Source organism: Lissotriton helveticus, chromosome 7 (assembly GCF_964261635.1).
Source record: "Lissotriton helveticus chromosome 7, aLisHel1.1, whole genome shotgun sequence".
NCBI classification, from domain to species: domain Eukaryota; kingdom Metazoa; phylum Chordata; class Amphibia; order Caudata; family Salamandridae; genus Lissotriton; species Lissotriton helveticus.
In genome coordinates, this window is record NC_136068.1 from 154,514,523 (window position 1) to 154,536,622 (window position 22,100).

The window sequence follows — 22,100 nt, forward strand, 5'->3', positions numbered from 1 at the left end:
CCCTTGGACTCCACCGGACACTTCTCTTTCACCCCGCCTGCAGCCCTTTCAGCTCCAAGCACCAAGAGCCTGCGTGACGAAACCCGACTCAACTTCGACCCTGTGCACCCACTTCCTGTGGGTGAGGTAACATTGCAACGCCGGTGTTCCCACACTGGTACACACCTCTAGGGTCTGTGTCTTAAGTTTTGTTCCTCTAGGTTCAGCGGAAGTGTCCTTAAACTCTAACTTTGTAACTTTTACGCACCATTGGTTAACATTGATGCATGCGTGCACTTTCTGCACTGCACCCGAATCCCGTGGGCTTTTCCCGACTTCAGCATTGCTTGTCCCGACTGCTCCCAGCGATTCCCTAGGCCCTAGGCCTAACCACTGATCGATTGGTATCTCTTATACCATTTTTTTAGTATATGGTTTGAGTGGCCCCTTGGCCTCATCCAAAATTGTGCAACTTTGTATGTTATACTGTGCTTTTGATTTAACGCTTCTGCCCCTTTATTCATAAAGAATACTGGGGATTGTTTTTAGTAATAAATACATATATTTTTATAATATATACTTGTGTGGTGTCCTTTCATTTGATATTACAGGATTGTATGTGGTAAAACAGCTCGCTTAACACGACCTCTTAAGTTAAGCCTTTAGGCTGCTTAGTCCATGCTACCCCTAGGATAGCTTGTCTAATAAGGTTGACTTACAACCAGACACCATAAGGGTTGTTTGGACTGATACAAGGTGGTTCCAGAATTGGAAACATCATATATCAGGCCAACTTCTCACAAGGAGGACTGACGGTTACAAGCGGCAAATTTTTGACTTACATAAGAACCAGTTGAAAACATACGGACTTAGGAATACATGCGTTATAAAAGAGGTACAAAGTTTTACAAACAGAAAAAAATGCAAATGTACAAGAGATAAAGTCACACAAGGAGGAGATAAACTCTAGGCATATACTAGTGATATCTCTATCTACTTAGGGAGGGGATACACATGGATATACTCAGGAATGGTATATGGTGCAAGGTCTAAAGCAAATACCATTGATTAGAGTTATTACAATAAGTCAAAGAGCAGAGTTCCATAAGTGTGGATGCAGTCACAGCACAAAGGGAGGGTGGGAGGGAAGAAAGGGTATGGAGAGAAGGGGAAGCAGAAAAGGGAGGAAAGAAACATTTGAGGATCATCCACGGGGAAAAGGGTTAAAGGACGAGGGATTGGGAGAAGGGCTAGAGTCCAGAGAAAACTGTCCGAAAACAGCAGGAAAGTGTCGGCCAGGACAGAGCAAAAAGTCAAGAGGTCCAGGAGAGAAGGTGGGAGCCCAGGTGGGAGATGAAGCTGGAGGCCATCCGCAGGCGCGTCTCTAACGCTGTTATATTGCAAGGTGTAGTCAATCAATCATACATCAACTAGGGAGGGAGAGGGACACACTAGAATTGAGAGAAAGTGTCCTTTCAGTTTAAGCGATTTTGGTGGTAATAACCCCCATGACCTTCTCCAGTCCTGTCAATACAGGTGCCCCCTTTACAAGAGAGTTAGTGGACTCAGAGCCAGATTTGCCTGCTAAGGGCAGATGTATAAGATTACCTGGAAGAGCTGCAAGTCGCATAAGAGCCGCCCTCCTCATCAAACATTAAGAGGAGTTGGTATTAAGGGGAAGTAATAGAGTTTGGGTTAAAGAAGGGGAAGTAATATAGTGTGATGATCTTGCTTGCAAAGAAACCAATGGCAATCCGTCACCAGAGCCGGCTCTGCACCAAGAAGTGATGTTGGCATATGAGATGATCATGTGCATGAGGGCATGGGAGCCTGGCTAATTAACTTGTCAGGGGCTCGTGTTGCAATGACGCAAATGCAGAGCCACCTTATTGTGCTACAGCAGGAATCATACAACCCCTTACCCAAGTAATAAACAACCTTGAAACTAATTACCCTTGAAGCCAGCACAATTTTGCCACTGAGCTGGCCTTAAAAGAAAGGTACGATCTCAGCAATATATAAATGCACTTTCCCGTACTGTTACTGCAAGGAGAAAGAGACCGCAGTATCCTCAACACAATGTGGCACCAGCTCAGTAAGGCCAATGTATGCTGCCTATGCTGTCCTTTATATGCTCTCAGGCAGAAAGCATAAGGCAAAGCAGCTGGTGCCGAGTTCCTGGGCTCCAGTAATATTCAGGCAAAAATTAAAATGTCAAGATAACTCTGGTGATTAATCGTCTACCTGGAGAGAGCCAGCCAGGAGCTTTGTCTAGGGGAAGCTGTGACTGCTTGAAAGGCAGGTAGTACAGGCCAGGGTTATATACCTGCTGCAAATAACGTTTACCATGCAGATCAAAAAGTGCATATAATGTAAAATAGATCAGTGTGTTACTGCTTCTGTCGGAAAGATCCTTTTTTTACTTGCAGTTTGTAAGTTAAAATGCTACCATAGAACAGTAAGCTATTAACTAGTCTGTCTGTCATCAAAGAGCTGCATGCAAACGGCAAGTTATATAGTACCGCTATATGTTTTTTGGGCTAATCTTTCTTTATCCTAATCTTGCAAAAAGGGTCTAATGTGGGTAGAAATCACTTCTTATTGAAGAGAACCCCTAACAATGCTGGTATGTTTTGAATTCTGCATTTGCGCTTTTTCAGACTTTGAACTCCTAAACTATATTGCCTACAATGACAAACATGGATAACATGTGACTCCTATACCTTGTAGTCCTGTCTGATGTAACATTCCCTATACTGAGTTACACACATAGGATTGTATTTATGCAATGTGTGAATGATGCAAAGTGCTCTGACACCTTAAACTGGTATGAGAGGCGCTATTAAACTAAATTAATGTAAGAAACTGGGTACTCCGCTACATAATGCTCCCAAACAGGGAGTTACACGTCAGTGATTGTTCAACAACTTTGAGCAATGTTTTTAAGTTTTTAGGACACCAAGGTTTTGGTAAAAATGTACTGTATTTTGCTCCGGAGACAAAATATTTCTCTAGTGTAGCCTGCAACTAAACTGTAGTCCAAATTATCTAGAGTATTTTAGGACTTTGTTTCTCACTCCCAAATGTCATTACATTGAAGTTTACGTTTTCAAATGTGTAACTTAAATGTGGTAAATAAGTCTGCACAGGTGCTCAAGTCCGAACATAGATGTAAAGTTAACCCTCATTGATACAGACCTAATAGCTGTTGCAGGAAGCTCAATAAAGAACCCCTGCCAGCCAGCACAGCATCTCTGGGAGAGGCTTGAGTTGAGTTAGCTTGCAGTTTAACTCTCTTAGCATTTACCACAGGCCGACATGCTGCCTGCAAAGTGCCCTTGAGGCATTACGTAACCCAAGGCACGGGTCTGCTTACTGGATCATCTGGGTAAGTCCGTTTTCCCCATTTTGAAGAATGCCAGATCACCTCGCCAGCCCATTCCTGAGATTGCCTTAAGTTAAAGTGCCACGCCCTGGAGGTACCTGTACCAAAGTAAACATACCGAATGTTACGGCGGGTGTAGGGTCCCTATACAACTTCTCTTCCTCATAGGGCTCACTTTGCTTGAAAGACCTATGTCAAGCCATCTTGAATCGTTACAGCTGTTTCGTTGAGCTACTATGCCAGTATGCCTACATACATATCATTAACAAATAACAACTACCAATGTCTGGTAGCTATTCAACTCTCCAAAGCATCAGTTGATATGCAGGAATTCTACCACAACACTGGAGAGAGCAGGAAGTTGAGGTACTTGGGGTGGTGAGTTTAGTATTGTGGAAAGCTTTGGTTCATACAGTTGAGCACACCAACACCACTCAACAAGCAGTGGGCTTCTAAATGATCTACTGCAACATACCACACACTCACCACCTCTGCCGGAATGAGCAAAGCTCATTTGGTATGTTTGTCCTTAGTGTATGTTTGGGTTTTTCACAATCTTATGACTTCTTCAGTGATGTAACATTGAGGGCAGCACCAACACTCTAGAAATTGTTCCAGCACCACTGGCTTGGGTGCCTTTCTTTGACATTTTCATGCTTTGTCGCTTGAGTGCCTTTGTGTGATGTTTCTATGCTTTCTGGCCTGGTTGGTTGACTTTGTATGACGTTTCCATCATTTCTTTCCGGGGTGCCTTTGTGTGATGTTTCCACGATGTCTGGCCTGAGGCTGGGTGCCTTTGTCTGACGTTTCCATGATTTCTAGCCTGGGTGCCTTTGTCGGACGTTTCTATGATTTCTGGCCTGGGTGCCTTTGTCTGACATTTCCAAGTTGTCTGAGTACTTAAGTGGGAGATTACTATGCTTTCTGGCCTTTGTGGCTATGCAGGTCCTCATTTAGGTGTACAATTTACTATGCTTTGAAAGTTGATACAGCTAAATATGTTGTGCACCATTTTAGTTTTTCTTTTTAAAAAATGTTCTTGAGGGGAGAAAGACCCCCATGCAAACATCTCTAGCAGTCATTAAGCTTGCTTGCTATGCACTGTATGGGGGCTGGTAACAAAACTTGCCAGGGCTGCTTTGGGTTCCCATTCTGGCCTTGAGTGTCAATTAATGAATACTTTTTGTGAATCACAGTGTATAACTAACTTTGCACACTTCCACCATACCCTGCTTTAGTTGTCATACTACAGGAAGCCAACGCTTAAAAGTGAGGCAAACTTTAAAGACTTTGTGCCTCTTTTCAGTGAGTGCTGCAGGGCAGGCGTATGTATTGGAAAAGGTCTGAATTTGGGTGGGGTGGGCAAAGTAAGATTCATTTGGATTATACTTGTAGTCAGTTGTAGATGGTAATATATGTGCAGATGCATAAATTTCTTTGGAGCAAACTGCAAAAAAAAATAATTGTGCATGTAATTGCTTAGATGAATTGACATCACACTTCGCACATGTCTAGCATGTTTTATTTCACTTTGCTTCCCAAGAATGTCACACAGTGGGCAGAAGAAGATTTCAAGCTACTTCACAAAATTTAAGCCAAAAGATGATGGGGAGCCTACTAATAAAGTAGCTAAAAAAGACCATGTACTTACGCTGGATGAAGGGAACAACACAGAAGATGAAGTGCAAGAGAAAGCACTAGATGAGAGGGACACCACTACTAGCAGCAGCGTTATCACACCTACAGAAGAAAAGACACAAGATAGTCCTCTCCGAGATGACCAGCATCATGCTGTGGAGATTGCTACTGAGACAGAGGAAACTCCAAGCACTAGCAAACAATTTGACACATTATCGCTGAAACCACATTCAGACAGAGTTTTTAGGAAAGGCATTCTTCCTAAAGGTTGGAAACATGATCAAAAGATATATTTCCAACGCAAGCATCCGTGGTTAATTGTTAAAGGCCCTAACCTTGGCTGTTCTGTGTGTCGCCAAGTCCGTGATCTTGGTGCTGAGAAATCCAGGGGAATGAAATTGTCCAAAGAATGGACTGACTCTACTGTGAAGGCATATGGCACAAATCTAAAACAACAGCAAAAATCATTGAGAAAAAAGATTGGAGAACATGCAACAAAGCAAGGCTCATGTTGCAACTTTAAAAATCTTAGAAAATGCAAAAAAAGATTCTTTATTGCAAGTAACTGCAAAAGCTCAATCTTTACAAATGTCATCAACATCCAGAATATTCCGTGTAGCTTATAAGGAAGCAAAGCGGAACAGGCCAGCGTATGGTTTTGAAACAGAGATAGACTGCCACCAGTTAAATGGACTGGATATGGGTCGAATTTTGCACTCCAATGTAGCTTGCTCAAACATACAACGCCACATATCCTCAGAAATGAAGAGGAAGATATTTGCTCAAATTATTGAACTTTCCCCAAAAATAAGTATTTTACTAGATGAAGGCACTGCGTTAAATAGGAAAAGTTCTTTAATTGTGTACATGCGAATGCAGCTACCTGGCATGGACTCCCCAGCTAATATTTTTGTTGACCTCATTGAGCTGAGTGATTTGTCAGCTGACGGCATAGTAAGCAGTTTACTGTCTGCTCTAAAAAAAGATCCTATTAATATAAGTGAGGACTTTCTCTCCAAATGCCTGGTTTCAGTTGCCTGTGATGGAGCTTCAGTGATGTTTGGCCGTCACAGTGGTGTTGTAAAGAGGTTGCAAGAAAAAATCTCTCCCAATATTGTAGCCTGGCACTGCTCAGCACATCGCCTGGAACTTGCCGTTCATGATGTCATGAAATATTTTGGCGCTACAAATCACTTCAAAAACTTACTCGACAAGCTATATTCTCTGTTTGCCACATCTGTTAAAAACCGTTTGGAGCTAAAGGAGTGTGCAGAAGTTCTTGACATTCAGCTCTGCAGAATAGGTAGAGTGTTAGATACTCGTTGGGTTGCATCAAGCTTTAGAACAGTAGAGGCTGTTTGGAATGCTTATCCTGCTCTCTACAAGCATTTTACTAGTGCAGCTGTTGATACTTCCCGTGACAGTTCCAATCGAAATATGTACACCGGCCTAGGAAGGCGATTATCATCTATCCAGTTTGTTGCTAATCTTGGCCTCATGTATGATGCTCTTCAGGAGTTATCAGAGTTATCACTCGAGTTACAGAAACGTGATTCTACAATCATTGATGCCCATCGGGCTATTTGTCGGCAAATAGCAGTGTTTGAGGCAATGGTAGACAGGCAAGGGAAGCATTTCTCACAGTGTAAAAAGGCAATGGAAGAAAATATATTCCAGGGTGTGATGCTGCACAAAGGAAAGACCACTGACAAAATCATTGAACAGGGACAGTTTTTTCGTAGCCTTGCAGAAAATCTGAGAAATCGTTTGTTGTCTACAGGTGGTACTAATTCTGCTGACAAAAAGGCTGACTATGATACACTGATTAACGAAGTGAAAGTTTTATACAAACAGTACTGGCCTGATGAGCTACCTGTTCTTAATGGTGAAAGTGACATTGAGTCTCTGTGTAAAAGATTCAACATTGCCAGCCGAGAAACCATACGTGCCTACAGAGAGTATAAGGAATCTGGAGGAAAATAAATTAAAAGGCAGTTCAAGGAGCTTTTGATGGCTTTGCACACTATTGCTATCAGTACTGCAGAATGTGAGCGGGGCTTTTCTCAAATGAATCTTATTTGCACATCTACAAGAGCATCATTGCTGACTGAAACAATATCTTCTTTAATGTTTTTAAATCTTGTTGGTCCACCATTTAAGAGATTCAATCCAATCCCGTATGTTCAGTCATGGCTTGCAAAAGGACGGAGAGCAGCTGATGACACTAGGAGTAAAGCAAGGAAAGAGGAGGACTTGGAATGCACAAGTGATTTAGACTGTGTGTGGGCTTTCCTAGAAAAATAGATGCTAGCCCAGTCCAACTGAAAAATGGGTCATTGCAATGTTTTAAAAAAGTTAGGCTTTACTGGACTTTTGGGGAAATTTAATTGTTGTGTACTTTATATAGGTTATTTATTTGCATTGATTGACAGTGGCAATTTATTTAATATTTTCTTATAGTTGTCTCTTGGTTTGGATGTTATATTTATTATATTTTATATAATTTATTTTGGTTTTATAAGACTTACCTTGCTTTTTCATTTTAGAACATATTTATTTGTATTTATATGTTTTATGTTACATTATTTTGTCTTTATATGTTTAGATTTTGTATGGCACTGACTATGGCCATTTTGCACTAATAGCTATGACTTGCAATACTGTGAAATTCAAACTGCCTCGTCATTACCTATTCCTTTGGCCTAGGTAGCTCTAGGTCCTTTTGGTGGAGATTACATTTTTCTGAGCTTTATACTAAGATACAAATCTTTAATTAAAAAGTCATATTTGGAATATATGCCTCTTTTCTAATCTGTTGTGTCTGTGTGATACAGAACTGCATAGTTCCATATTTTATTTACCTAATCTGTGTCTAATAAATGCACATATAGCCCCCAGGGGACTAAGCTATAGCAACAAGCCCACTTGGTAATCCTCTTTTTTCAATTGTTTCTCTAACAAAATACTCTAGTGTACTGAATAACGACATACCCCTTCGGCAACTGGAAGTGCCATGACTGACTAATTCAAGTACATTGCATGATGTTATTCACTTTCTCCGTTTAGTGTGTTTTAACAACATTTTGGTTTATTTTGGCACATAAGCTATGTAAAAGTTGTACCTTAGAACTCATAGACTGTTAAAAATGGCATACCCTACCCCAGTATTGTCCTTTCACCAAATCAGCACATACAGCACTGAAATTGTCCCTTTTCAATGCATTAGTGATTTTAGCTAATTTATTCCAAAATTGTGCTTTAAATGCACTTTTGAGTTAATCTTTTTCAAAATGTTCACAGGGCAAGGGACCCTCCTATCAAAACCTTACTATGAGGATGGCTCCCTTGCTGAAATTCGGATCAGCCAGATATATATTACCTCTGACTTTTAGCAGAGCCAGTTGAAAATGTGGGTGGGGCTAATATAGTAAGTGGGTGGAGCCAGTGGATGAAGTGGGCGGAGCCAGAGAAAAGTAGGTGTGGCCTCTGCCAAACATTTGAGCACCAGCACTTCATATTTTACAAATTAAGCACTGTCCATTTGCATCACCCTGGGAGCGGCTCCAGAGCTCTGTGACAGTGCCCAGTGAGCTTGATCACCCGCCGGGCCTGGGCAGCGAAGCAGTGGTGGGAGGAGGCAAGCAGCGCTTCCGTGGTGGAGGCAGCTGAAACCCTGCACTTTTGACCATCGAGCGGTGTTGGCTCGCCGTGAACTCTGGCTGAAGCAGCACCGAACCCACGAGCGGAGCACCAAGGGAAGCAATCGCCGGCGCCGAAGTTAGAGACGCCATCTTGCCTTGGGCGGCGGACCCTTGGGCTCAGAACCCGGGCTGACATAGAGCGCCCACATATGCTGGGACTAGCGGAGAGTGGAGTCGACCTGCGGGAGCCGGCCTCACCTGTGGACCACAGGAGCAGCTGAGAGTGGTGACACAGTGAGTCCCATCCACCTCTGACTTTGCATTGTTAATGCTGCGACCTACTACACGAGGCCTCTGCGACGCCGCACGGGCCTCGCCTGCACCCGCAGCCCTCTGGGCCTATCGTTGGACTCCTGCTGAGCGCTCTGCCCTGCAACTCGCAGGCGAGGTATCCTGCTTTGAATCACCTTACTGGGAGGCGTTGGGCCGGACTCTCTCCACAGTAGTGTGGACGAGGGGCCGGTCCTGGCGATACTGCTCTGCTATTTCACCGTGCAGCGCTGATGGTGACCTGCACTGCGCCGTCGAGGGCGCCATGAGGCCGCCTGCTGCAGTGTTGATCCCTACTGCACACCCTTCTACGCCATGGGGGAATTCAATCGGCTCCCCCGCCCTGATACACCCTCGCACTCCCAGGAGGTACGGACTTAGCTTGGTAACAAGCTGCTGGCTTTATTACCCCGGCCCCGCCTGGCCTGCATAGAGACGAGACCTGGTCACGCCTGTGGCCCAGTCGACGTGAGCACCCCAAGTGATCTGTCAGAGGCTCTTCTGATCGAGGACAGACGCGGCAAATTACCACACGCAGGAGGGGGCCCAAGGCGACAGGAGTGCTCTTCTGCATGGTGGGATCTCAGTGGAGGGGCCTGGGACTCTTGCGTCAAGTGAAGCTGCATTGTCACGGACCATTGAGGGCCTGACTCCTGGTGACTGGCATCAGCGGAGTAGACGGGCGCTGAGCATAAGGTCTACCCGGGGCAAAAAAGAAAAATCAGCCACACGAGAAAAATCGCTCCAGGATCTCTTTGTCCGGGTGCAGGGCGGGGAGGCGGCGAACCCCGTGCAGTCAGACACTGTGGCACAGGACGAGCCAGTGACGCAGGCATTCTTGGCCACATGACAACCCAGTGGACCTTATTTCTGCTCACCTCTGGGTGACGGACTGGTGGCCGAAAGGCAGACTTTCTTCGGCGCCTGTTGTGCCTTTTTTTCCTTTTTATTCTCTGCGGGCCTTTTGTTCCCCCTCTCTGTTTGCTTAATCTTTCCTTTACTTCCTTTCTTCGGGTGGGGCCCTCAGTCCATGGGGTTTAGCTCCTACCAGGTTTTCGCGCTAGTACTGTGGGTCCTCCCCCGCAGGTTTTGCCTGGGCTCATGCCCCTCAAGCTCTCCAGATCCGCAGCACTCTCACCCCTGGGACCTAGATGCCACCGCCCTCAATCAGAATCCTCACACTTAGGGGCCGATTAGGATGGCGGACGGACTTGCGTCCGTCCGCCATCCCAGAGGTGGAGGGACCGTCCGCATGGGCTGCGGCGGTCCCTCCGTGCAAATTAGGATGTGACCGCCACCCTGGCAGTCACATCCTGGATATTTAACATTGCGGCGGGTGCTGCTTCAAGCAGCACCCGCCTCAATGTTAAAAGTGAATGTTTAACATTTACATGCACAAAGCGGCAGGCACCACGCGGTGCCTGCCGCTTTGTGCATGTAAATACTGGGGGGTACCATAGGTACCCCCCATGTGCACCCCCCACCCGCCTACACCCTGGGGGCCCGCAACGGGCCCCCAAATTCAAAAGTACACATGCTTTTCCACGGCGGAAAAACCGCCGCGGAAAAGCATGTTTACAAATGCATCCTAATTTGGCTGGCGGTGTCTGATAGACACTGCCAGCCAAATGAGAGCTTTTCCGCCGCGGTTGTAATCCGACCGCGGCGGAAAAGCAGCGGACAGAAACCAAGACCCACCAGCCATCGTAATGCGGCGGTGGGTCTTTGGTGACTCCGCAGAGGATTTTCCGCCTCCTCCTGGCCGGAGGTGGCTTCCGCCGGCCCGGAGGAGGCGGAAAATCCTCCATCCTAATCGGCCCCTAAATGTGAGAGGGCTTAATAACCCAGTCAAATGTAGATCAATCCTTTCCTACCTAGAGAGCACTGGGGCTCCCCAAAGACTGTCATCGGCTCTGGCCCCGTGCCTTTCCGACACAATTCTTCTCCTCCAGATCCTTAAAGACCGCAGGGGTAGCATTTTTGGTTTCAAGAATTTTCCGGGGGAAGGTGCTACAGAAGAAGGCTGAGATAAAAGGTAGACTGCTCACATACCAATTTAGTTTGGGGGATTACACGCTGATTATAGGATCTATCTATGCACCTAATGAGGTCTAAGAACGGTTTCTACACGAGGCCCTCAACGAGGCGACAACAACTCAGGAGCGCCACATACTGATTGAGAAGGACCTTAACTTAGTATTCGACAATGACCTTGACAGGTCTGCACAGCGCACAGGCCAGGTTAGTGCTCTCTCACGCTCAGGGCTCTCTACGCTACATGATCTCAGTCTAACAGACCTGTGGAGACAACAACACCCTCAGACACGAGAGTTCTCTTTCTACTCTAATGCTCACAAAACATATGCCAGGCTGGATTATCTCTTAGGCTCGAAGGCTGTCTGTGACATCACACTCTCTACTGTTATCCTCACGGCAGCGCTATCCGATCACGCCCCAGTAATGGTCACGCTGGCCGTCCCACAGGCTCAACCGCCGATCAGACATTGGCGCTTCTGCGACACTCTCTTACACCGTCCAGACACAGTGGTTCAGATACAACGCACCCTGGATGATTATCTGTTACACAATGATAATTCTGACACAAATCTATCCACCAGATGGGAAGCTCTGAAATCAGTTGTTAGAGGTGAAGTCATTGCTATCTCCTCCACAGACAATGCAGAGCGTAAAAGGAAGAGAGAGGATCAGTCACATATAATACGAGAGTTGGAGCAGAGGCACTATCGTACTGGAGCCCCACGCATCTGGTGACACCTGACTGCAGCTTGGGCGTAACTGGCTGCCATTGACCATGACAAAGCTGAATATGCCGCATTACGTCTGCGACATTTCTCCTATGCTTAGGGAGGTCCAACAGCTTGAGGGAGTTTAGGCACCACACAGGGGCTATTAGCGCGGACAACGCTGTCATCGGCGAGACCTTTCACACTTTTTACGCCCACCTTTACGATAAGCAACCTCTAGAAAGGGTGGACAAAGACGCCTACCTGACGCAGGCGCGTCTCCATGCTCTGACCCCGGAACATGCAGCCCACATAGAGAGGGAAGTAATGGCGGCCATAGTGTGCGTGAAGCTAGGCAAATCACCTGGCCCTGATGGATACACAGCAGCTTTCTACAAGCAATTCTGCTCCACACTTGCCCCCTTGCTTACCTGGCTTTTCAATTCCTTCGCGACACCCGGGGCGATTCCCTCCTCAGCAATAGTTGTCATTCCCAAACTGGGGAAGAACAGAACGAGCTGCGGGTCATACCGACCTATCTCACTTCTGAATATTGGTCTGAAGTTGTACACTGGACTATTGGCAACGCGGCTTGCGCCCCATATGCCGGAACTAGTGGATCCAGATCAGGCAGGATTCATTCCGCAGAGGCAGACGAGTGACAACACAAAAAGAGAAGTCTTACGCAGTGCAGTGCATGGCAGTGGTGCAGTTATAGTTGGCGCAGTAAATTATAACTGGTGAATTTATATACAAACAGATATAAATCCTTTCACATAAAAAAATGTATGCCATCTGTAAAATAAAAATTGTAACTTCATGGTATAGTCCAATGTTGTAAAGTACCTAAAAATGGTGTGTGTTGTACTTACCTGCGTGGTATAGTCTGCATGGAAAAGGAACCATGTGGTAAATGCTATGTGGTAAATGTGACTTACCGGTTGTGTAGGTTAATGTCGAAGGAAGTTTGATCTAGCGTAAAGATCTAGGTAGTATTTTATGTCGATTAAGTGGTGTGCCACCAGATTTTTCATTGTTTTCTTTTGAGATGGGATGTACATTGCTCTTTCAATGCAGAGTGACTTCAAGGTAAGCGTCAAAATCCAGGTATAAAGATGCTATGTAGTGAACTTGATTGATGGTATATTTCATTTGAATTCAGCTGAATGTTTCCAAGTTATATATTTGTGGAAATATTACTCCCTGCTGTTGATTAGGAAGCACCTTTCACCTACTGGATATGGCTTTGGTGAGTTGCTATGCACTTAAAGATGTGAGGGTTCTATGTAGTGTGTACTGTTTGAGAAACCACTAATTATAGATGTTAACGGAATGATGGTATATATTAATAATGTTGGGTGAAAAGTGGCTTTGGATATCCGGTGCATGCCATGCATGGGATAGCTGATGTCTATGTGGTGTTTCTGTAAATGAGCTCCTTCACTTTACTGATTGGGTGTGTTTGCTGGTGTGTCTTTGGCCTGGGTTATGTGTGTATGCAATTAATAGCTAAGCAGTCTCCAACCCAGAACTGGGCAAATGCGATATAATGTCATGTAGGACGTCTTGTTAATCCTATAAGAAAAAAGCAAGGCAGGCCTCTATATCAAAGACATGGCATTGCTTTAAATGCTCATTGAAACATTTCTTATGCCACATCTCTGGGTACTCTAGTACTAGCCCAGGCTTACCCTTAGGAAGCAGCTTTTCCTGCTGCCAGGCTCAGTTGAGTTATGTCCCAATAAACAGAGAAACTATTTACGAAAACAATTTTCATGAGCTCTTGGAGTCGGGACAACAGCTTAATAACTGATGTGCGTTACATGGAAGATGATAAATCAAGCTAGCACATCTGCATATGAAATGCTTTGAAAACCATGTAAAAGATGAAAAGAAGCTGGTAGACATACTGGAAGCTTCTTTATTTTATGTCCTAGTGACAAGGGGCCAGCGTGTGGCCATAGGCAATGAATGCATTAAAGGTTCAAGGACAGTTCAGTTCCTTTGTTACCATGGTAGCTGGTTGTGGATGTGAGCTAGAGATCTCACCTCCTTACAGCATGCTCAAGTAGACCTGGGGGGCGGAGCCGGGAGCCGAGCGGACGCTGATCGTCTCGGCTCCCGGTCCACGAGATGCTCTGACCCGGCCCTGGGCAGATGCAGCCCTTCATTTTGACCGCTCTTTTTTCCAGCACGAAGCGGAGCGAGTGGGGCAGGTGCGAAGCAGAAGCGATCGCTCCGAGGTTGGCAGACAGGCTCGATCTCCCGAGGTGAAGGAGGAGAGGGCGGAGGCGCTCAAGATGGAGGGCGGCACTGCGCCGTGGACTCCGCTGACTGCGGCCGCCGCTGGGAGGTAGGATTGCGTCCTGCGCTACCCCGGGTGGTCGAGACTCTCGACGCTGCAGCTGGCATAATTTCCTCTACCTTCACTTCGGTGGAGACCCCCACCGAGGGAATCCTTCCAGCGCCTGCCTGACTCTAAGATGGCGGCCGGAGGCGACTTTTGGATGGCGATCGCCGCTTCCACTGTCTCGCCCCAACTTCTCCCCGGCCTCCTGCTAATCCGGCCCTCTCTTGGATTTTTGGCCTGCCTCCCGACCTGCTGCCAGTTTGGGGCCACTGCCAGTGCCGGAATGCCCTGGGGCCCTGCAACACGGGCCGGATCTCCAGACCACCCCCCCCCCCCCCCCCCACAGGGCACCAGTGTTCTGAATGGACTCCACACTGCTTGCGGGTGAATCCACACACAACCCACCGGCAGCCGTGCAGCGCCCCATGGCCAACGCGTGACCGTACCAACAGCGTCAACATGGCCTTCACCACCTGGCGCACTCTCCCCCACCGAGACGGCTGATTGCAAGCTCTCCAAGATGGTGTTGCGCCTGCGGCTGGCCTCCAGCTTCATCTCCCACCTTCACTCCTGGACTTCTTGACTTTTTGCTTTGTCCTGACCATCACTTTGCTGCTGTTTTCGGACAGTTTCGATGGACTCTAGCCCTCCTCCCATTCCCTCGTCCATTAACCCTTTTCCCCGTGGATGATCCTCAAATGTTCCCTCCCTTTTCCGCTTCCCCTTCTCTCCATACCCTTGCATCCCTCCCACCCTCCCTTTGTTCTGTGACTGCATCCACACTTATGGAACTCTGCTCTTTGACTTATTGTAATAACTCTAATCAATGGTATTTGCTTTAGACCTTGCACCATATACCTTGCCTATGTGACTCTTTAGTATATCCAGTCTTATCCCCTCCCTATGTATATAGAGATAACTCTAATCACTAGTGTATGCAGTAGACCTTTGTACTCTCTACCATTCCTATGTGTCCATTAGAGTATATCCGGTCTTATCCCTTCCTATGTATATAGAGATAACTCTAATGACTAGTCTCCTATGTGACTTTTAGAGTATTTCCATGTGTATCCCTTCCCTATGTATATAGAGATAACTCTAATCACTAGGACATGCAGTAGTCCACTTTGCTCTCTTCCATTCCTATGTGACTTTTAGAGTATATCCAGTCTTACCCCTTCCCTATGTATATAGAGATAACTCTAATCACTGGTTTATGCAGGAGTCCGCTGTGCTCTCTACCATTCCTATGTGACTCTTAGAGTATATCCATGTGTATCCCCTCCCTAAGTAGATAGAGATATCTCTAGTATATGCCTAGAGTTTATCCATTTGTATCTCCTCCTTGTGTGACTCTATCTCTTCTACATTTGCAATTTTTTCTGTTTGTACCTTTTTTTGTAACGCATGTAATCCTAAATCCGTATGTTTTCAACTGGTTCTTATGTAAGTCAAAAATTTGCAAATCTGTTTTTCCGAATGTAACCATCAGTCCTTATGGTTGAAACTGGGTCCTATGTAAAGCGCTCTGACACCTTCGGGTAAAGTTCGCGCTATATAAAATCGCATAAATAAATAAATAAATAAATATGTGCTATTGTATCTCTTACCTGTCCCACAGATGCAATTTAGGGGGCACAAGCATCAGTTTAAGCAATTGCGATTCCATAATTGCTATTATTAAGGAATCGCAAATATGGAATCGCAATAGCCTATGCATGTAGGTTTTACGAAGATATTAGTGATTCCTACATATTCCTTAATTGCGAATTGCAAATTGTGATTCGTAATAAAGGGATAGCTTCCCATTCATTCCCATGGACCTGGAGGCCCATGGGAATGAATGTGAATTGCATGTGCAATTTGTGAGTACCAAATAGGTACTTGCAAATTGTGCATGCAATTTCAAGGGGGGCAAAAGGCCACCCTGATGCAACCATGAAATTGGCATGCGATCACATGTTGAGCCCACACATGCCCCAAGGGCATGTGTGTGTGCAACAAGGCACTTTGAAAAATACATTACTGTGCATTTTTTCAAAGTTTTCACAAATTAAAAGTGCATCATGCATTGCATTTAGGGAATTACAATTTGAGATTCCCTAAATGCATTAGCAATTTAGGTAACCACAAAATGTCTGATTACCCAAATTGCGAAATTGTATTTAGGTTTATGCATCCCAAATTCAAAAATTCCGGTTGCAAATGGGCAGATTCTGCGAATCTGCTCGTTTGCCACCGGTACTTACAATGATGCATGTCCCCCCAATTATGTCTGGAAAACAGGCATTTGTCAACAACATTTAAAACTTTCAATATTATTCTTCTGCACTTTTAAAGTCAGTTGCACGTTTATATAGATTGGAATACTTACTGAAACCTCAACACCAGGACTGTCCAAAGCAGGCAGAGAAAGATGTAATCCATGCCAGATTTCCAAGATAATCACTGGCTGTAAAAAGCACTATTCACTTTCACTGTATGGAAATATATCTTAAGCAGCAAGCCTGATAATCTAGCATGGATTCAGGCCACATAAACATCCCTCCTCTACATTCTGTTGAGGTCCTTTTTGGACAAATGGTGACTCTCCATCCACGGAGGATATACTATATGTATGTGTCGGTATTTGTAGAGAGTGAAATAAGGTACAAAGCAAACAAAGCAGAGTACAGAGCAAGGAAACACTGAATAAGGGTGAGAGACCTTGGAATTGTTTACCACGAAGCAGGGTGTTCAGGGGTTGTGAATCAGGTAGCATGGAAATGTGGTCTTCTGAAGATGTTTGTTTTCTGCTCATTTCTGAACTGCAGAAGAGTTGAGGCAGTTCTAATGTTGGAAGGTATGTTGTTCTAGATCGTGGGCGTATAAACATAGAAAGCTTGCCTTCTGGTTTTCACTTTACATATTTTTTCCTATCTGGCAGTGACCTGGCTTCTGGTGTGGTTCTGGTGTGGTTCTGTCCAACTGAGGTAGATAATTTCCATGATACACTTGGAAAGGTGCTGGTTCTGTTGGCTGTGTATGTGATGCAGCTTATTTTCAAGATGATACGAGTGTGGAGATAGAGGCAATTTGGGTTCCATCAAGGTTGGAGTGACATTTCAGCTTCCTTAGGCTTTTGTTAGCCAGTGTGATGTCAAGGAGACTGCAGAGCAAAGCATCGCCTCCATGTCGGTGCAAGAGGACTAAGGCGTGGACTGTTGCATCCAAAGAGGTAGGGTTTCTCTTTCGATCGGAGGGAAGGTCTGCACCATGTGGCCTTTGTTCTCTTGATTTATTCTTTGAAGGAGTGGTCAGTGTCAAGGGTGAAATAAAGTGATTTTGAATTTTGTCAACTGGAGGATGGCAGACCCATCAATGTTCATTTTGAAGAGCCAGACTTGAATGCATGATTGTTACTATTGCTATAAAGGACAAATGCTATCTGAGACAGTTTGCGCATTAGGTAGCTGTTGGTTATCAAATATGAGTAATATTGAGGCACTTTTTCATCCTATGGATAGGTAGGGATCTGTGTTGTTGGTATATTGATGCATCTTTATGCTGCTGTTCGTGCGCAGAGTTCCAGGGCATTCATTTGAAGTTCAAGATGATGGAGGGCAAGACTGAGGCCTAGGCCCTGACATATTCCACGCAGCTGGAAAACGGTAGGTGCAAAGGGAGGTTGCCATTTGTACAAATTATTGGTTTTTAGTGAGGTAAGAAATGAGCATTGTAGGACTGTGTCAGAGAAGCCCATGTGGATTAGTGCTTGGTGGTTAACGGTGTCAATGGCTGCATAGAGGTCAAGTAGGACCAAGAGGTAGGGGCCAATGTTATTGATAATCAAGAGGATGCGTTGACTACCTGGAGAGTGGAAGTCTCTATGCTGCTGCGAAGTCTGAAGCCAAATTGGTGGTCTTTTTGCTGCTCTAATATTATAATTGATTAGAGACTGCTTTGCAGAAGTTGTTGCTTAATATGATTCAGGATGAAAGTTTGCAGATCGAAGTTTGTGTATTAGTTGACCATATTGTGTGCTTTCAAATCTACCCTACTAGGATGTGACGGACTCCCAGAGTTTAAAGCCTGACCGATGCTTTGCTATACAATTTTAGACCCTTAACATTTTTATGAGGTTTTTCATTTTTTTGACACTATGATATATAATAATGTCATAGTCTAGTTTGAATCCAAACATATTTTTCTGATATGAAGGAGCAGTGGTTCTTAACGGTTTGATTTTTGTGGACCCCCACTTAATCATTATTGGAACCCAAGGACCCCTTCTGAATCATTATTGGGATCCGGGGGCCTCCACTGAGTCAATACTGGTAGACTGGAAACATCGTTTACAACGCAGGGATTACATCGCAATGCTATTACATCGCGGTTTTCACAAAGCAAGTCGTTACAGCAACTTCCGCTGGATGGCACTCTAGGACAAGGAATAGTATAATTTACTATCCAACACCTTCCCTACTTTTTGTAGACTGGAGTTGGAATAGTAAATGTTACTACTCCTAAGTCCAGCGCCCTCCAACGCAAGTCGTTGTAACGACTTGCATTGTAAAAACCGCGATGCAATGTATCGTGATTTAAATGCATGCGTTGTAACATCATACATCTGTGGTAGACTGGGGCCCTGGCCAAGCCATTTTCAAAGACTTGAACATCAAAAAAATACACAAAAAATCCAGACACAAGCATTTTAAAAAAATCTAAATTTTAATTTTAGTTGAAAAGTTGGAGCTTTTTTAAATTCAATTGGGGCCCCTCATAGAGCATTCTATATTCTCGTTGATGCACTTGCGCTACTCCCAATCATCAAACTGAGGATACAAACTTAATTTTTAGCCTCCAATTTCAAATTCCTTCGGAGAAAATTTTCAAATTTTCAATTTTGCATTTCGCTTCTTTACATACACTATATAATTCTGTTAAAATTATTTCATATTCTAAACAGTTGCGGACCCCAAGGGATTCCCAGACCATGGGTTCAGAATCACTGCCATTGAGTCTGGCAGTATATCATTGCTCAACGCCCAAGTGAGAGATCTAATAGCAGCAGTAGTGCAAATACAACATTGCCATCAGTTCGGGATGTATGCCTTCAGGGGCAAAAGCCTATCTGGAAGCCAAACTGACTTCTTGATAAACATTGCTTCGAATGGGAGATTTCTGGGACTTTGCCATAAATTGTGGCTGCCAAGATGATCCAAAACTGCAGAACTGATGTCCTAACATAATGCAGAGAGAGCAGTGTAACAAGCCATGCGCTGCCAAACAAAGTTGCTCCACACTCAAGTCTCACACAGGATGAAATGATGTGGAATGTTATAGTTTTAAGAAAGCTAAACGGTCAGGAGACGGTTTACCACTTAATATTCATACTTGTTGGTTTGAGTGAGACTAAAAGAACAAAATCACAAAAACTTGTTTTAACCCCTTCCCTGCGGAGGTAATTCCCCCACGGTGTGGGGAGGGGGGGTGAGCGCGGCGCCGCGGTGCTCGTGACGAGACTAGCTCGTCATGAGTCACGGTGGAGCTGTGCTCATGACGAGCTGGTCTCGTCATGACCCCGCCCACTGATTCATTCGCCCGCACAGGTGGGGAATTAATTGCGCTTGGGCGGAGCGGCGCCGTTATGACGAGACCAGCTCGTCATGAGCACAGCTCCACCATGACTCATGACAAGCTGGTCTCGTCATAAGCACCGAAGAGGTTAAAGAGTGGTCAAGGATGGTGCCTACTATTTGTTTTGTGGTTGTCATGCATAAATTATAGGGAACGTGTCTTTGATGCTTCATTATTTCCTTCTCCCTTATTCTTCTTAACATCGTTTCATGTTCCCGCTGTTTTAATTTTTATTACAAGGTTCCATCCTGCATTATCCACCAATTGCAATAATGTAGCGTGTTTACGGTTATATTGTGGATGATCGCGGTTAGTCCTTCATATTGCAAGATTTTTTTTTACATCTTATTTTTTATTCATTGAATAAAGAAATTAGTATATGTGTGTATATATATATATATATATATATATATATATATATATATATATATATTTATATTCATATTCAAAGCTCCAAAGTTGCCCGCAGGCAAGGCAGCACACTCCAGCAGCTTGACACAAGCATATTCCTCGCAGCAATTGTAAGGGTAAAAGCTACACTCCGTCCTTTTGTGATTACAGTCCTCGTGTCGCATAATGAAGCCTGACGCGTTTCTGGGCTAATGCCCTCATCACAGGCTCGACAAGAGATTCGTGGAGTGGACACGCCCACCTTATGTTTTTAACCGCCCTGCAGTGCGTGTCCGCCACGATAATTTAACTGTATTAGGTGCCCTGGATGGGCCCCGAGGGGCTGGTGAGCCATCAATCCCCTGCTGCTGGTCCACTTGAGTCTCGGGAGTCTCCGAGACTCGTGGCCCCCTATGGCAGGGGGGGTGCGCGCCTTCACGGCCGGGCCGCCGTGTACATTTTCAAAGCTCCAAAGTTGCCCGCAGGCAAGGCAGCACACTCCAGCAGCTTGTCACAAGCATATTCCTCGCAGCAATTGTAAGGGTAGAAGCTATACTCCGTCCTTCTGTGATTACAGTATATATATATATATATATTTAAAAAAAAATTTGGGGCTGCATACATATGATGCATTACTCTCTTGGTTTTTAGCATGGTCCTACCTAGACAAAGGGCATTGGCCGATCCTGCATGTTCTGATTTACACACAGTACACTAACCTATCATTCATTACATATGCTGCTATATATGTATAATATGATTCTGTTTATGCATTGTTCATTAACCTTTGTGAATGCTCCTATATGTGTTATATGCTAAGCTAGCATAAATGCATACAGTTTATAGTCTGTTTCCCTATATGTATATTGTATTAAACTATTGTGTATGTGTTTGGGTTATCCTAATGGAGTCATCTATAACCCATCATGTTTATTCACATTTATGCATTGAGTAATACGCCATGCATGCTTCTGCATATAAAGAGTGCTTTACCCTACCGTGCAACATATGTTTCTTCGCTCCACGTGCATCTTTTAGTAGCGCCTCTTATGTGTTCCTTTCGGCCCTTTATGTGCATATTCCACTGGCCTTTCGTGCAGAGTGTATTTCTGGCTCATCTGTTTAGTCCAAGTGTGAACCACTCAATATGTGTCTCCCGACTTGCTTTCATGCTTTCTACGAAACGCTTGGGACAAACCGTTTTCCTTTTGTTTTTTTCAGCTAAACCACAGGAATTCAAGAAAAGAAAATGAAAATCCGCAGACACAAGAATACAACCCTCCTTCAACTAGCACTGCCAATAGGACCAATTTTTATATGGTGGAAAAACATGTTTTAATTTATGATTGATAAATAATGTATACAGTGAAATAGCTGCCCTTTTATTTGGTAAATCTAATAGTATTTCCCCTGTGTACCATGATTATCCTTTTCATGTATAATCCTGGCATTCCCTCTTGACATACTTATATGAACCTGGACATATTGCTACCTCTCTGTGCCTCAGTTACTGTATCTGCCCAAACCAGGAGCTCCCAGAAATAAGCTAGATCCAAGGAGCAAGCACTATCTAAAAACTGCAAGGAGACATTCCCAGTTGGGCGATAGCATGAATGCATATACATTCACCATGACTAGAAACGGCTCTTCGCAACCCTGAAAGCCTAAACTTAGGCCTAGGCCACAGGCCATGTTACCATGAAGTAGGTATCTAGGATGGCGAAAATGTCTGGGTGGTGGTGAATGTGATATTAGGAAACAATGTAGATATTGTACATTTTGGTTGCTTACAGAATGATTGTAATGATTGAAAGTTTATATTTGGGATTTGTTTTCCAGTGAAAAACTTTTTTGTGTGATGAGAAGTAGCCCTAAACTACTGCGTAGAAGCGCTGTGCCCTACTTTGCATTAAGAGGGCAACAGTGGGTGGTATGCGGGCATTCCCATACAACGGCAAAGATTGATGACACCAATCCCTATGTACGGTACCGCAGACATACAAACTTGGAAAATAATTAAACTA

The 22,100-nt window shown here is 44.6% G+C and overlaps 1 protein-coding gene and 1 pseudogene across 1 annotated transcript in view; both read left to right on the forward strand.

Moving 5' to 3' along the window:
* The window catches only part of LOC144768278 (androgen-induced gene 1 protein-like), a 198,650-nt gene extending 177,180 nt beyond the window's left edge, over positions 1–21,470 (forward strand). Inside the window, exon 6 of the mRNA XM_078651831.1 lies at positions 21,298–21,470. Coding sequence (XP_078507957.1) covers positions 21,298–21,329 — 32 coding nt within the window. The 3' untranslated portion in view covers positions 21,330–21,470. The remainder of the gene's footprint in view (positions 1–21,297) is intronic.
* On the forward strand, positions 4,909–7,306 carry LOC144766973 (E3 SUMO-protein ligase KIAA1586-like; annotated as a pseudogene).
* Positions 21,471–22,100: the final 630 nt, after the last annotated feature.